The sequence below is a fragment of the Leptodactylus fuscus genome, chromosome 9 (assembly GCF_031893055.1).
Source record: "Leptodactylus fuscus isolate aLepFus1 chromosome 9, aLepFus1.hap2, whole genome shotgun sequence".
In the NCBI taxonomy this organism is placed as follows: domain Eukaryota; kingdom Metazoa; phylum Chordata; class Amphibia; order Anura; family Leptodactylidae; genus Leptodactylus; species Leptodactylus fuscus.
In genome coordinates this window covers 87,300,165-87,317,563 of record NC_134273.1, presented here as the reverse complement: position 1 = coordinate 87,317,563, position 17,399 = coordinate 87,300,165, and the positions used below count along the sequence as shown (strand labels likewise).

General features: G+C 45.9%; 1 protein-coding gene across 2 annotated transcripts in view; it reads right to left on the bottom strand.

Annotated features, from left to right (window-relative positions):
- Window positions 1-240: 240 nt before the first annotated feature.
- SRGAP3 (SLIT-ROBO Rho GTPase activating protein 3) overlaps window positions 241-17,399 on the bottom strand; it is a 61,488-nt gene continuing 44,329 nt past the window's right edge. Inside the window, exons 6-22 of one of the 2 annotated variants that reach the window (XM_075286957.1) lie at window positions 16,771-16,899; window positions 15,288-15,509; window positions 15,114-15,215; window positions 13,625-13,822; window positions 13,144-13,228; window positions 12,850-12,877; window positions 11,607-11,709; window positions 9,110-9,170; window positions 8,862-8,939; window positions 8,472-8,606; window positions 8,202-8,307; window positions 7,430-7,657; window positions 7,106-7,185; window positions 3,128-3,308; window positions 2,832-2,978; window positions 2,421-2,748; window positions 241-1,757 (exon numbers count right to left, since the gene is read on the bottom strand). In XM_075286957.1, coding sequence (XP_075143058.1) covers window positions 1,341-1,757; window positions 2,421-2,748; window positions 2,832-2,978; window positions 3,128-3,308; window positions 7,106-7,185; window positions 7,430-7,657; window positions 8,202-8,307; window positions 8,472-8,606; window positions 8,862-8,939; window positions 9,110-9,170; window positions 11,607-11,709; window positions 12,850-12,877; window positions 13,144-13,228; window positions 13,625-13,822; window positions 15,114-15,215; window positions 15,288-15,509; window positions 16,771-16,899 — 2,628 coding nt within the window. In that variant the 3' untranslated portion in view covers window positions 241-1,340. Of the gene's footprint in view, window positions 1,758-2,420; window positions 2,749-2,831; window positions 2,979-3,127; window positions 3,309-7,105; window positions 7,186-7,429; window positions 7,658-8,201; window positions 8,308-8,471; window positions 8,607-8,861; window positions 8,940-9,109; window positions 9,171-9,596; window positions 9,628-11,606; window positions 11,710-12,849; window positions 12,878-13,143; window positions 13,229-13,624; window positions 13,823-15,113; window positions 15,216-15,287; window positions 15,510-16,770; window positions 16,900-17,399 lie in introns of both variants that reach the window. The other variant, XM_075286958.1, reaches the window with a different exon arrangement.

The window sequence follows — 17,399 nt, the reverse complement described above, 5'->3', positions numbered from 1 at the left end:
GCAGGTTTACCCCTCTGCTCACTATCACCCCCTACTGAGCTGTGCATGTTATAACATCTGCCATGACGAGCAAGAAAGCGACACCTGCTCCGGACACATTTCTAGCCACCATTAAACCCATTCAATCGTCCTGACAATCAAAGTTCCATTTATTTACGGCCACAACCCTATGATTATACTACTGCCCCCTATGGCCCCGGATACAGAGATGCGGAGTGAGAAGAGCTCTGACAGTCGTTTCTTTATTTCGGGGCAGACTATATTGAGCTGTTACATTGTTTCTCATCTTCTGCTACAAATCACGGAGTGGTCAGTCCTTGTGTTCAGCACCAAGATCATTAGTGACCAGTTCAGCTCGATTTGCTTTGGAACTAAAACTCCCATCATGCTCCGGCCTAGAACGTTGTTGTCATCCAGCACTTAGGCCTCAAGTCACGTTCCTTAAGGCTCTGATCTATCTCGTGTGCTTTTTCTTGGTCCAGCTTGAATCCCAGAGAACATGGTGGAGACCCTGGTGATAAAGCCACCGAGGTAAGATCCGAAGGGCTTCATAGTGTATACTTATACTATATATATACATATATACCTTCTTTCCAGTGACAGCACAAACAACCTTTCTATGGTTTTAAAATTCAAGCATAATTCACATTGTCCTACATGAGATGTACTACTATGTATATGTACGTATATATATTTATAGTCGCATGGCCTGTGGCCTACACAGGGTTAACAACGTCGCTAACATTTCGGAGTAATTATGTACACATTTACATATTGCTGTAGATCAGCGGAGCCGTCGGGCTCTCACATTTTGGACTGAAGTACAGTCTTCATTTCAACCAATGTAGTGATCGCCATATTATATACAGCAGCAGGATAGGGAGCGACCATCCCGCACCGGAGGGATCCTTCACCTCTCAAACAACCATCTCTTCAGTTCGTGCCTTGGTTGCTCCTTGAGAAGCCTCCTTACATACCCTACACATCCGCCAGTGGCATGTATATATATGTATATATCCTATATCCTTCTGCATGACTTACAGAAGACTGAGGTAAAACCAAAGAATGAAAAAGCTAAAAACGGAAAGTGGATTTACCAAACGGCGCTGACGCATTTTAAGGCAATCTGAAGGTTGGTTTTGGACACGGTAATGGGTTGGAGATGAAGTGACTTGTGTCCCATCTAGGCTGTGTAGAGATGTTTGGCTTTGACCGGCTACCCCAAGGGAGGAGCAATGGAAAAGTGGGGACATGTATGTCCTGTAGTGTAAACGTTGGAGCCCCCTCTTCCAAAAATACTCTCTCCAATTCTTGCCAGTAGGGCCCGTTACCATGAAGTGTTACATAGTCCCAGACTTCTCTGAAGAATTGTTGGGAAAGACTTTCTCCGTTGGGGTAAGAGCCGGACTTCCCATCCCAGAGCTGCTACTGCTGCTGGATCGGTGCTGGACCATGGGCCGGGCCGGCCTCACAGGGGGTGGTCTCAGCTGGGCACCGGCCAAACGGGCCGTCAGTGCTGGCTTGAAAGTGGTCATCATTTCAGTGTTGGAGGAGTTACTTCTCCGCATGGCGGCATCGGGGTCCCGGATCATGATGGTGTGCAGGGGGCTGACTGGCTCAGAATTGGGGGTGTTAAGAGCCGGGTTCTTCATCGGTTCCAGGGTGTCCAACACAACGTCCGGAGCTTGTTTGGCCGTGTTCTGCCGTTCCAGCTCCCGTAACTCGTTCAGGGCCGTGCTCATCGTCTTCTCAATGTCCTGCAATGGAAAGTCACAGTCACAGAAGCTGCACCCACGTGTTTACCAGCACCCTATATACACAGCGGTGAAGTGAGACTCGAGGTGTAAGATGCCTCAGTAATATTACTAACAGAAAACGAGACCCAGCTAAACACAGTTTCTTAATTTTTGCAAGCCAAGGCGTTCCCTTCTGTTACATCCACTCTTGGCTTTGGCTCAAAAAGCAAAATCAGCAATAACAAATGCTGCATTTCTGCAACGTGGGGCCTCGGCCTAAAGGGGTGTTCTGGGGAATAATTGTTACTCAGGACTTCCAGGCTGGTCCTGACACCATGTCATGCAGCTCATACTCAATGATGTTACATCTATACGGGGGCTAGCATTACTAATAGCGTCTGCCAGCCCCCATATACATGTAGTACCACTGAATACAGAGAAGGAGAGAGGGGCAGAGCTGAGGTGCGGGCGCTGGTTACAGGAGGAGAGTGCTTGGATGCGGGCGCTGGTTACAGGAGGAGAGTGCTTGGATGCGGGCGCTGGTTCCAGGAGGAGAGTGCTTTGGTGCGGGCGCTGGTTCCAATCATGTGACCTGGCGCAGTAAGTAACAATGAGTCCCTGGAATACCCTTTAATTTCTCAGCTTGCTCCTATTAGGCATTTATTGACATGGTGACCGTCCTACCTCAGCCAGAGCTTCTGCCTCCAAGGATTTGTGGTCTCCCAGGCTGCTGTGCCTTGTTCCCCCCGTCACGGACCTCAGGGGTATCCCATCGTTCAGTCCTTTTCTCTCAGGGTAGTTAATGCTCCCAGCACTTCCAAATGTCGCCATTCTCCGTTTTTCCGGACTGTCCACCCGTCCTCGACTCAGGGATAATTTGTGTGGGCTACTGGGGCAGGCGGCAGCCCGAGGAGGGGTGTCAATACAGGGGCCTAGTGCTCGCGGGGGGCTGTGGTTGTCTCCTCCACTCCTCCGGCGCGGTATGGCAGCTCCATCAGATCTTAGCCTGACCCTATAATATATAAACAGGTTATAGCTCTGAATTTGTGGGGCCATATAACAAATATAGGCGATATGAATGTATGGATGACGAACCTGCCCAAAATACCAGCAAAGGAATATTCCTGCAGGTGCTCGGTGGGGGACTGGATATCGTTCTTGGAGGACTTGTCATCCAGCAGAGGGCCACTGCTTGCCTCACTGTCTGCTTTTTGGCTCAGATTGTCAGAAAACGCATCATCCCTTCAGGAAAATGGGAGTGTGACATGGGGACGGATAAAGCAGTGCGTATAATGTACAGAGGACAGGCTGTAGTCATGTGACTGATGGCCGTGACAGTCACCGCTCACATGGCTACTAGAACATCACATGGTTGTGTCTGCATTACTCACAGATCTTGGACCACGATATACTGATGCGGGATTAACCCATCCACTCCATTGTGCCGGCCCTCCCACCAGTCCTCAGATGCTCGGTGATACAGAAGCAGGGACGCCCCTTTCTTAAAGGACAATTCTCGAGGTGTCCGGCCCATGTAGTCAAATTTAGCAATGGCTTCAATCTGCTCAACCTCTAAGAAGACACCAGCAAAGAGGAGTTAGGTATTAGACCCACAGACAGAATATACACATATCATGATAGAGCACAAGCTGCATTCTACACATCGGCCACTAGGTGGACACATCGGCCACTAGGTGGACACATCGGCCACTAGGTGGACACATCGGCCACTGGATGGACACATCGGCCTCTGGATGGGCACATCGGCCACTGGATGGACACAACGGCCACTAGGTGGACACAACGGCCACTGGATGGACACAACGGCCACTAGATGGACACATCGGCCACTAGGTGGACACAATGGCCACTAGATGGACACAACGGCCACTGGATGGACACATCGGCCACTAGGTAGACACAACGGCCACTAGGTAGACACAACGGCCACTAGATGGACACAACGGCCACTAGATGGACACATCGGCCACTAGGTAGACACAACGGCCACTAGGTAGACACAACGGCCACTAGATGGACACAACGGCCACTAGGTGGACACATCGGCCACTGGATGGACACAACGGCCACTAGATGGACACAACGGCCACTAGATGGACACAACGGCCACTAGATGGACACATCGGCCACTAGATGGACACAACGGCCACTAGATGGACACAACGGCCACTAGGTGGACACATCGGCCACTGGATGGACACAACGGCCACTAGATGGACACATCGGCCACTAGGTGGACACAATGGCCACTAGATGGACACAACGGCCACTGGATGGACACATCGGCCTCTGGATGGACACTTCGGCCACTAGATGGACACATCGGCCACTAGGTGGACACAACGGCCACTAGATGGACACATCCGCCACTAGATGGACATATTGGCCACTAGGTAGACACATCGGCCGCTAGATGGACACATCGGCCATTAGATGGACACATCGGCCGCTAGATGGACATATCGGCCATTAGATGGACACATCGGCCACTAGATGGACATATCGGCCACTATATGGACACATCAGGCAATGTCTGATTTCTGTTTCTAATCTTCACCAACATTGTGCAAAAAAGTAGAGACCGAATACTCATAAGTGATGACTTCCTGCAATAGTATTCACAAGGTATAGTATAGTACAGTGCAGTATAGTATAGTACAGTGCAGTATAGTATAGTACAGTGCAGTATAGTATAGTACAGTGCAGTATAGTATAGTACAGTATAGTATATTACAGTGCAGTATAGTATAGTACAGTGCAGTATAGTATAGTACAGTATAGTATATTACAGTGCAGTATAGTATAGTACAGTGCAGTATAGTATAGTACAGTGCAGTATAGTATAGTACTGTGTAGTATAGTATATTACAGTGCAGTATAGTATAGTACAGTATAGTATATTACAGTGCAGTATAGTATAGTACTGTGTAGTATAGTATAGTACAGTGCAGTATAGTATAGTACAGTGCAGTATAGTATAGTACAGTGCAGTATAGTATAGTACTGTGCAGTATAGTATAGTACAGTGCAGTATAGTATATTACAGTGCAGTATAGTATAGTACAGTGCAGTATAGTATAGTACAGTGCAGTATAGTATATTACAGTGCAGTATAGTATAGTACAGTGCAGTATAGTATAGTACTGTGTAGTATAGTATATTACAGTGCAGTATAGTATAGTACTGTGTAGTATAGTATATTACAGTGCAGTATAGTATAGTACAGTGCAGTATAGTATAGTACTGTGTAGTATAGTATATTACAGTGCAGTATAGTATAGTACAGTGCAGTATAGTACAGTGCAGTATAGTATAGTACAGTGCAGTATAGTATAGTACTGTGTAGTATAGTATATTACAGTGCAGTATAGTATAGTACAGTGCAGTATAGTATAGTACAGTGCAGTACAGTATAGAATAGTACAGTACTGTGTAGTATAGTATAGTATAGTATAGTACAGTGCAGTATAGTATAGTACTGTGTAGTATAGTATATTACAGTGTAGTATAGTATAGTACAGTGCAGTATAGTATAGTACAGTGCAGTATAGTATAGTACTGTGTAGTATAGTATATTACAGTGCAGTATAGTATATTACAGTGCAGTATAGTACAGTGCAGTATAGTATAGAATAGTACAGTATAGTATAGTACAGTACTGTGTAGTATAGTATAGTATAGTACAGTGCAGTATAGTATAGTACTGTGTAGTATAGTATATTACAGTGCAGTATAGTATAGTACTGTGTAGTATAGTATATTACAGTGCAGTATAGTATAGTACTGTGTAGTATAGTATAGTACAGTGCAGTATAGTATAGTACAGTGCAGTATAGTATAGTACTGTGTAGTATAGTATAGTACAGTGCAGTATAGTATAGTACAGTGCAGTATAGTATAGTACAGTGCAGTATAGTATAGTACTGTGTAGTATAGTATATTACAGTGCAGTATAGTATAGTACAGTGCAGTATAGTATAGTACTGTGTAGTATAGTATATTACAGTGCAGTATAGTATAGTACTGTGTAGTATAGTATATTACAGTGCAGTATAGTATAGTACAGTGCAATATAGTATAGTACAGTGCAGTATAGTATAGTACTGTGTAGTATAGTATATTACAGTGCAGTATAGTATAGTACAGTGCAGTATAGTATAGTACTGTGTAGTATAGTATATTACAGTGCAGTATAGTATAGTACTGTGTAGTATAGTATATTACAGTGCAGTATAGTATAGTACAGTGCAGTATAGTATAGTACTGTGTAGTATAGTATATTACAGTGCAGTATAGTATAGTACTGTGTAGTATAGTATAGTACAGTGCAGTATAGTATAGTACAGTGCAGTATAGTATAGTACTGTGTAGTATAGTATAGTACAGTGCAGTATAGTATAGTACAGTGCAGTATAGTATAGTACAGTGCAGTATAGTATAGTACAGTGCAGTATAGTATAGTACTGTGTAGTATAGTATATTACAGTGCAGTATAGTATAGTACAGTGCAGTATAGTATAGTACTGTGTAGTATAGTATATTACAGTGCAGTATAGTATAGTACAGTGCAGTATAGTATAGTACTGTGTAGTATAGTATATTACAGTGCAGTATAGTATAGTACAGTGCAGTATAGTATAGTACAGTGCAGTATAGTATAGTACAGTGCAGTATAGTATAGTACAGTGCAGTATAGTATAGTACAGTGCAGTATAGTATAGTACTGTGTAGTATAGTATAGTACAGTGCAGTATAGTATAGTACAGTGCAGTATAGTATAGTACAGTGCAGTATAGTACTGTGTAGTATAGTATATTACAGTGCAGTATAGTATAGTACAGTGCAGTATAGTATAGTACTGTGTAGTATAGTATATTACAGTGCAGTATAGTATAGTACAGTGCAGTATAGTATAGTACTGTGTAGTATAGTATATTACAGTGCAGTATAGTATAGTACAGTGCAGTATAGTATAGTACTGTGTAGTATAGTATATTACAGTGCAGTATAGTATAGTACAGTGCAGTATAGTATAGTACAGTGCAGTATAGTATAGTACAGTGCAGTATAGTATAGTACTGTGTAGTATAGTATATTACAGTGCAGTACAGTATAGAATAGTACAGTATAGTATAGTACAGTGCAGTATAGTATAGTACAGTGCAGTATAGTATAGTACTGTGTAGTATAGTATATTACAGTGCAGTATAGTATAGTACTGTGTAGTATAGTATATTACAGTGCAGTACAGTATAGAATAGTACAGTATAGTATAGTACAGTACTGTGTAGTATAGTATAGTATAGTACAGTGCAGTATAGTATATGTTGTGGGTGTTTGTGGCTTACCTTCATCACTGGTGTGGGGTTCTGTGCCGTTATCATGGTCAGTCTCATCTATAGCACCCGGCTCACTGTGTGGGCTATCGCTATATGGAGACATAACAAATCAATATGGCTGCTGGTCTAAATTCTGTTTCTTGCTAATATTATAAAGGAATCTAAATTCCAGTCCTATTCACTTAAATCCCTACACAAGCCCCAGACAAGATTCTCTTCTTTGTTTCCCTTAACCCCCTTTTATGTTCTGGGATATGGGGAGATTATGTATGTATACACCATGTACAGGATATAATATATATATAGTGCTATAGTCAGTGTGACGGCACGTACCAGTACTCCTCGCCCCCGGTCATGCACTTCTCATACACCGGCCCCTCCAGTTCACGTTGAGAAGGGAAGATGAGTTCATGGTTAATGATGATGGACTTGATGACCTCATTGACGTGCGCCTGGCAGGACACGGGGTCTTGTCCATCAGGGATTGGCATTAATGTGGGGCCAAAGCAGATGGCCAGGTTGTAAGGATCCATCATGTTCTCGTCGCTGTACTGGGACAGACTGAAAGACATCGCAGAGTAAAAAAAGTGTTGCCATATGAGATATGAATACCCCACTGGTAAGAAAGTCTGTACGGGAACAGTGATGGCCGATACCACCCACGTACCCCAAGGCTTAAAGGGGATTTCAGGGACCTAAACACTAGATTGCTCAGCTGTGTGAAGCCGCACAGGTTGCCCACTAGCCGTGTGATGTTACATGACCTATTTGCAGCTCAGCCTCATTCAATCTGGAGTCCATGGTCATTGGTATTTTAGCCAGCACATGGCGCTATCTACCTGTTACTTCAGTCTGTACTACGATAAGGGCGTATTCACACACCATAGACTCCTTCACTCATCAGATGTATTTCCCGCTGTATCTGGGGTATACATATATATATATATATATTGCAGAGCTTATACTTGTATAGTAAGACGGCTGCTTTCAGGGGGATTTCATTACTGATCCCAGGGTCGGGGTCTTCCATATTATGTGACTAGCGGCTCCGACCCCCTTCTCTCCCACAAGCCTTGCTTTGCCCCCATTCCTTCCCTTGACTCACTGGTTGAGGAAGGCGAAGAGATATCTCATCACCACCAGGACGACTCGGGGCAACGTGATGAGGATCTGACGGATGTGATGGACCCGCTCCGACATGTTCTCGATCTCTGTAATTGAAACAGCACAAAGTTAGCGGCCATTAAAGGACAACCAGAAGAGTAAGAGGATTCCGCCTGTAATTCAGCCCACACGTGATGTGACACAGGCCATTACTGCTCAGTATACAGACTTATATCCCTTACATTGTAGTCGTGGCCCCGGCACTACTCACTGATTGTCGACATCAAGTCTTGGAACCTTTCTTTGGGAAAGAGCGGATTCTCCAGACCCCGGAAATACAACTTGAGGACCCCGGCCACAGAGTTAATGTCTCGCTCGCTGTGATCCTCCACCAGCGGGTCTTCTCCTGGACACACAGACATGACAGTGATACACTTGGATTGTCTCTATCTTTGCTAATACTTCCCTCCATGTCATATACTGTGTACTACATGATCGCTATTATGTGTCGGCCATGACACAACCAAACAATATCAAATCTCCAAATACCTTCATGTGGGTGATACCCGGTCAGCACCAGCCATTTATACAGCCGGACTCTTGTGTTCCTGTATGATCCAGTGTCGGAGCCGCTCACGGATCTTTCTCCGCAGTCACTTACCTCTCTCAAAAGAATTCTTGATATCGTTCACTTCAACTTGAGATCCAGGAACGCGGAATATTCCTTGCTGCTGGAGACCTGCACAGAGCAGACAGCGCAGCCATTAATAATAGGACTTATAGCAGGACAATCTGGGGCCGACACAGACAGAAGACGACCCCTGTGCAAGGATGTGCACCCCATACACCCCATACACCCCCTTGTACTAACACCTGACACAAGCACAGAATAAGCCGCGTCACACTCACCGTATAAATTGATGTATCGGATGCAACTCTCAACCACCAAAGGGATGGCCTGACCAGAATCCTGCAAGTAAGAGAATACATTCAGCAGGTAATGGTCGCCGATACATTGTCACCTACACCCAGGACCCGTCGCTCTAGGTCATTCCATATTGTGACCAGTCAGTCGTGTCTTCTACCGCATTAGGTCACTTCCCCGCCTTATATCAGCTCAGTCCTCTCCTGAAATACTTTGTCCTGCTTTCTCTATATACCTCTTACTGTGTGCCCCTCCCCCCACCCACCTTTCTCCCCATATCATAACATGGTGGGTTTGGACAATCTAATGGCTGGCAGCTGTTTCTCCAATAAAATACTATGCATAGGACGGGGTACATAACTGATATGGCTGCCGTTACTGCCGACAGTCGTGGAGCGTGCGGTCATCCTGGTCATCATGTCGTGAGGTCGACGTCATGTCATAAGTGAGGTCAGAGAAACACTATAATACCTGGTTCCTGGTGCGAGTATTCCTCCGTCCTCTGGTGACAGTAACAAACACAAACACACAGCAGATTCAGCAGCGACAGCCAGAGAGACAAAGAGAGGAGAAGGAACAGTCAGCAGAGTCAGGAGCAAAAGACGGGCACACGGGAAGATTTACAGAGACTTTACAGCAGCACAGAGTCTTTTAGGAGAAGAAAGAACTGATAGTAATGCTAAATGCACATGACCACCTTGCAGACATGTTCTATGAAGCTGCGCTGCTGTAAAGTCTACTCATTCTTCTCTAGAACTTTGTCTGTGACCTCCTAGAAATTCAGATGTCTTTCCTCCTGAAATACTCTGTGTTGCTGGGGACCACACCTTGGGGGGTGATCAGCACTCTATTCTCCTGGTAGCGACTCTGTGACCTCCTCAAAGGGTTTTCTGAGAGTTACCTATAGATGACCTTTCCATAAGAGAGGTCATGACTATATGAGTGGTGGGGTCGCCCACCAGGGACCCCATAGACCTGCCGCCTGAAGCCGCACTCCGCTGAGCTAGCACTTCACAGGCCTGTGACATCACATTCACTCGACATATGGCATGATGGCAGCTCAGTCCCATTCATGTAAATAGGGTCGAGCTGCGCTACCAAACATAGCCACTATACGATGTATGGCGCTGTGCTTGGTATTCACTTAAGACGACACGGCAGTCACTTGAACGCTGCAGCTGTTCGGTGGGGGTCCAAGGCGTCGCTGCTGAAGACCCTGCACTTCTTTCCTGAAATACTCTGTGCTACTGCTGTTTCCACTGTGTTATCTTCGGTCTCTGACTTCCCACTTTCCGCCTCCCTGACACATGTATGAATGGACGTGAATCACTCCGGCATCATCACTCATCGGCCGCAGTATAATTTTAGATTTACTACAGAAAATGATTTTCTTTTTTTTTTCTCATGGCAGCCAATAAACCAAGAATAAAAATGGAAAAACCGCCAAGACTTGGCATGACCAACGCAGATCTCCATCTAGTTATTTATAACATGACTAGATGCTGCTCTGGCCTGGCTGGGGATACGGCTTCCTCCTGCGAGACGTGGAAGACATGACAAACAGCGTCAGAGACAGGAGCTTCCAGCACCCGGCAGAATGTAGGTCAGTGATGTCTGACTGTACTGCAACGCCCGGCCAGGGGAAGAACTGCAGCGCTGACATAGGAAATCTTACATTATTACCCGAAAGTCCTGCACTTGTTCTCTGCCGCAGCTACAAATGTATCCAGCCAAGACAACAACATATATAAATCTGTCTCCTGCCCGGATACATTTTGCCCGCACTGATACATTGTAACAGTCACTATTCTGGTTCTATAACATCCAGACAGTAATAATGTGAGAGCAGAAATGGCAAAGCTTGTGTTTCCTGAAGACATCAAATATTCTGAAGGGTTTAAAAATTCATCTTCAGGTCTCTGTTCCCTTCTCCTGGGGGATATTTTGCTGCTGAGCGGCACAGATCAGTCATCTGATGGCTCGTCCCTGTACACATAAGATCTGAAGGTTATGCTGCAAGGCAATAAGAAGTTACAGCGAGCAGCCATGGATGGCGTTGCAGTGGGTCAGCGGAGTGCGCCGTACCCGACCACATGACCCATCGGTCCGCCCTGGACTCAGCTTTCAGTATAGAACTATTGTGCAAATCCACCCACCTGTCCCTGGATCCAACAACCGAAGCCTTAGGAAATATGGCTGAAATACATCATCTCTGCTCAGAACACTAAATAACTAGGCAGATATGCTTTTCTACGCTATAGAAAGCTGGGTGACAATCATCATGGACCCCTGTGGCCACAACCTATACGGTTCTGCAGATTTCTGATACCCCATGTCCGCAAAAGCAGAAACCTATAGGATAGCATCAGAGAAGAGGCGCAGAGGCTGAGATTAGTGCGGAGAGCTATAGGCGAGGAGGAAGCCGTGCGAGAGAGTCACAGAGAGCAGCAGACTCAGAGCCCACACAGCGACCACCAGTACCTGGATGAACTGCTCCATATTCCCATTAAAGAGCATGTGGTTATAAAGGGAGCGAGGACGGGGCTTCCTCATTTTCTGAGGTTTGGGGGGAAGACTTGGGGGCCTAAGGGAAATGGAATAATCTGTCAATAATAATGTGGGAAAAGTCTGTAAAATGCAACAAAAGAACAGGAGACTGGGCTACAACAACATGGAAAGAGAGGCTACAACAGAAGGGGAGACAGGGCTACAACAACATGGAAGGAGAGACTACAACAGAAGGGGAGACTGGGCTACAACAAGATGGAAGGAGAGGCTACAACAGAAGGGGAGACTGGGCTACAACAACATGGAAGGAGAGGCTACAAGAGAAGGAGAGACTGGGCTACAACAACATGGAAGGAGAAGCTACAACAGAAGGGGAGACTGGGCTACAACAAGATGGAAGGAGAGGCTACAACAGAAGGGGAGACTGGGCTACAACAACATGGAAGGAGAGGCTACAACAGAAGGAGAGACTGGGCTACAACAAGATGGAAGGAGAGGCTACAACAGAAGGGGAGACTGGGCTACAACAACATGGAAGGAGAGGCTACAACAGAAGGGGAGACAGGGCTACAACAACATGGAAGGAGAGGCTACAACAGAAGGAGAGACAGGGCTGCAACAACATGGAAGGAGAGGCTACAACAGAAGGAGAGACAGGGCTACAACAACATGGAAGGAGAGGCTACAACAGAAGGAGAGACAGGGCTGCAACAACATGGAAGGAGAGGCTACAACAGAAGGGGAGACTGGGCTACAACAACATGGAAGGAGATGCTACTACAGAAGGGGAGACTGGGCTACAACAACATGGAAGGAGATGCTACTACAGAAGGGGAGACTGGGCTACAACAACATGGAAGGAGAGGCTACAACAGAAGGTTTTTATGAAATGAAATGGGAGGCTAAAAGAAAATGAAGGAAGACTGAAGGGAGTTCAGAGGCAAATCCTTAGTAGACATGTGTGAGGACATCTAGGCCGGGCTAGTCAATACTTCTTGCAGCCATACGTGTATCACTATATACTCTAGTTCTACAGTCCTACTTTCCAGAAACATATTTTGAAAAGAAACTCCTGAGCTAACACAAGAACATTCAATAGGAAGTGGCAAAATACTGAAATACTGCGTGTGATGTGGCCGGTCAGTGACCCTAATGGCTTGTAAAGGCTCGGAGCGGCCCCTGGTCTTGTACTACACCACATACAGGGAGCGCTCACCTTGTCGTCCCATAGTTGGCTCTCTCTCCTGAAAAGAGACAGAAACATCATATCAATGTGATGGGGAGACATCAGGGGGTCATACATGGATAAGAAAACACGGCATGGATAACAGACCACAGCAGAGTGCACAGCATGTATATATTGCACAGCATGTATATAGTGCACAACATGTATAGAGCGCACAGTATGTATAAGAGACCACAGCAGAGTGCACAGTACATATAGATTACATGGCACATACAGAGTACACCCGTGGTCACCTGAGCTTGTTCCCGTCTCGGCCTCCCTTACCTTCTCCTAGGGCCTGTTTTAGGAGATCGTGCTTGGCCTGCAGCTTAGTGATGAGATTACTGCCATTCAGATACTCCTTAAATTTCTGGAAGACGGAAGAGAGCGAATGGAGATGAACATATACAGCACTATATACATAACAGATCTAGACATATATATAGGTGATTACTACAGCACAGATGTCAGTATTATCTCTCTATGGAACTGCTCTGTACATCTAATTCATCTCTCCTCAGGAATTTACTTCCTAAATTGGAGTATTCTGGTGAATCTATTACATTACTCTGCTGTATTACAGTGCGGAGATAGATGACATTGTGCAGGCGCAGGATCTGGGAAGTGTAATTGGAAGGTTGCTCAGCATTAGGTCTGGATAAATGAATTTGCTCCTCTGTTACTATCTCATTTAGGCGGGCGAGTGTATTTGTCCTACTCCATGACCTCATTCAGTCCGGCTCCTGGTGACTCCCGGCTCTCTTACCGAGAAGTAGAAGCTCTCGGTCTCCTGCTGGTTGGCCCTTCTCTTGGAGATATTCAGCTTGCTCATGTAAGTCTCAGAGGCAGCAGATTTGATGGACTCGGTGGATCGGCTGTGCTGGAAGGCGTCAGATACGTCAAAATCCTCAACCGTCAACATGTCCTGCAAGGTTTGCATGGTGGCGTCCAAGGTCTTCCTCACCTGCTCGGCAGACACAGTGGGATCAGATGAGGTCACGTACAGCCGGCGCTCTACCTAATGTATTACTATAAACCCAATACAATGTCATGAATAATTGAGGCACCACAGCCATTAGGCGGCCATTAGACATTGATGGTTCATGTCTATGGAGGCTGGAGAGGGAGCGGAGGCATTACTGGCCTAGCTGGGGGAAAATCAGAAGGATCAGCTTACAATACACAGCTTTCCTACAGTCCTGAATGGTATTCTTGCCTAGTACTACTGTGCAAGGAATATGCAAATGAATCCTTGGTAGAAAAGAGAAACTTGCTCTAGCGCCACCTTATGGAATGTAACGCCCTATGGATCAATGCATGGTTTTCATAAAACCTAATAGCATTATCTAGGAATATAACCAAGACAGAGTATCTCTCCCAAAAAGAAGAGGGTCTCATCTGCTTACTGCTGTTTTAGGGGTCTCATCAGTGCAAAGCTGCATTGGGGGGGGGGTTATGTCCACTGAGTTGTCACTCAGCTTTCCTAAAGTCCTGGGCTTCAAATTTAAGTATAATAACAGGAGATGTATCCGTGCGTGACTAGAAATGTTAGGTATCTACAGTAGTACTCTGGGAAAGCTGGGTACATGTATGAACTTTCATTTGTTGTCACCCATCTTTCCAAGACATCGCCGAAGACAATTATTATTAAGTTGACAGGCGAGGACGACTCAAGGACTTACAGTAATTTCATATGCAAAACAAAGCGCAATCGGGAGAGAGCAGAGAATGGGATTGATAGTGGATGCCCGGGGGCGGCGCAATGTTTAATCACCTCATCTGCCAACTCTATTAACACCAAATCTGCAGAGGGGGAGCTTTCTGTTACAATGTGAGAACATAAAAGCGGACGTAGAATATACGGGCTGCCCGCAGGATAAACGCCGAGCGCCGAGCTCATATCAATTAACCCCTTGGTGCCACAGAGGGTTTTCATTCTATCATCTTTATTTTACACGTAAGGATGGTTATGGGGTTACGGCTGCTATACAAACCCATTGACACCAAGGGGATGAAAGCAGGATGGCCTTCTAGTTAACCACTTAGATGCTGCAGACTGACGGCTGCATCTAAAGGGCTGATTGGGGGAATCAAAGCGGGTCCAATCCTCACCGGCTGCATGCTATAGCTCACATACCCAGCTCCTGAGCATGCACCATCCCTGACAGCTAGTCACCAACATCACCATGGGCCTGGAGGGATAGTGCCACCCATTAATAAGGACGGTATTACATAGTACAATACGTTGCAGTCACCTCCTCATTCTCAATCTTCAGCGTCATCAGGCGGGATTGTAGCTGATGGTAACGCACCAGGAGCTCCATCTGTACCGGCTGCTGAGCGCTCACCTGGCACACCTGCAGAACGGCATCAAAAGTTAGTGAACCCTCAAACCCGGGAGGACAAAAGAAAACAGCGCGACAACTTACCTCATCGCCCATGTGCGGCTGGAAGTCAAACTTCAGGGGAGGACAGAAAACCTGGTTGCACAAGTCCATGACCTTATGCTTGTCGCTGCGAGCGTCCAGATTATCCACCGCATTCTCAATGATGTCCAGACCTTCGTGCCGGGAAGTCTCCAGGTTATACTCAGCAGACAGGTACGTGCGGAAAGTGCGGGCAAGACTGGCGTGAAAACCCAGGTCACAGCACTGGCAGAAAGAGAGAAGCCAAAGACAGAGATGTGGTGACAAAATCTGCAACGTACAGATACAGATGTAACAAACGGAAGACGTAAAGCTTTGGATTTGTGACATCAATAAATGCACGGGAGTGAAAATGGCGCAAGTTAGGAATATGGCGAGAAAAGAAACGCCATCGTGGCCACGTTCTCTTTCCCCGACAAAATAGAACAATAGCGAGGGCAGCAGAAAATCTGGAAAAATGTGTGATAAATAAAGCGCAGAGCAAAAAAACAAGGCGCCATGTATGCAAAGTAACTAAATAAGTGCCCGGCTGTAACGATACATATCAGGAAACAATGTAATTAGTGTTATTGATGATGATGATTCTGAGACTAGAACTCTCCATTACACAAGACAATGACTTTCATAGCCACCACATAAGAAGAATGACAAAGGCAAGTTCACATCTGTGTAACCCTCCTGCAATGAATATAAATCAAGCAGTGACAACTGACAGGCCACGGTATGTGCACATACATATAACCTAAGCGTGTCTCAGGGGAGCGCACTGAACACCTGGGCTCTGGCCTGGGCCGACCGCGGTCCTCGCCTTACATTGTCACATAGAGGAGGTAATTAGAGGAGCGCGGCCGCCATCATCATCAGGCAGCTGAGAGCCGGGGAATGGGGCCATCTGCTTCCCCGCCAGCAGCGACAGGGAAGTGCCGGGAAACGGGGGAAAACCGCTCACAAACCTTACCACTGCAAATACATCTATAATGTAACACTCTATTACACTATTGGGCTGCAAAACCATTCACACCAAGTCCTGCTCACAGCTGAGACTTTGTTACAGTTGTATCCAGTATGACAATCGTCTGTAGGTATCAGCAACACAACCCAATCTGGGCTTCCGGCTGCTCAGCACACAGAGGATTTTCTAGACTGGATACAATGGTAACAGACATTTAGCTATGAGATGTATTACGGCAGAGTATTTTATAAGTGTTACCCATTTCTATAGCACCAACATACTCCACAGTGCGGTACACTGAAAACTTGCATGAATATGTCGGCCCTCCGGCGTCCCAGCATCGCCCGGGGTTGTGATGCACATTTAGGACCTTGCATGTGCACAACAATATCCCTCGTCTACGTCAGATCCCGGGTGCACGATATAAATCTCCCCCAATGCCAGACTTTACATTACACAATGATTTATTCACAAAAGATTGGAAATCCCATGAAAACATTTGCAATGTGGGCTGGCGGCGCTCCGGGCACTCACATCGATGAGGTCGGACACGTCGTGGATGTAGTACTTGCCGATACATCCATTGGTGGCCGCCAGATTCAGCAGATACTCATTCCTGGCCTTGGTGCACTTCAGCTTATTCTCCGAGTATTTGGCTTGTCTCTAAAATTAGGAGGAAAAAAACGTCAAATAGAAGAAACGGAAGGAGAATGGGAAAATGTGGTGGAAATCGACACGAGGCGAGACCGGGCAACAAAGCAAACTGACATCTCCTAAAACCCAAAGCACTGAGCAGAGAGAAGAAATGACAGAACTCCGAGGACAGATCCCACCATCGGATCACCCGGAACGTAGAAGAAAACAACCCCATTTATAGGTGACTGAAGGATTGTTCTGTATGTAGACAGCGGGGAACTTCTCCCATCACTTGCAGGATCCTACCGCCTCCCTCTGATAGCTCTTCCTGGCAGCCAAGGGTCAGTGTATTATAAAATGCTCTGCAACATTTTGATGCACTTTGTATATTACTATCCACCACTCTCTATATCTCCGCTTGCTTTGTATATTACTATCCATCACTCTCTATATCTCCGCTTGCTTTGTATATTACTATCCACCACTCTCTATATCTCCGCTTGCTTTGTATATTACTATCCACCACT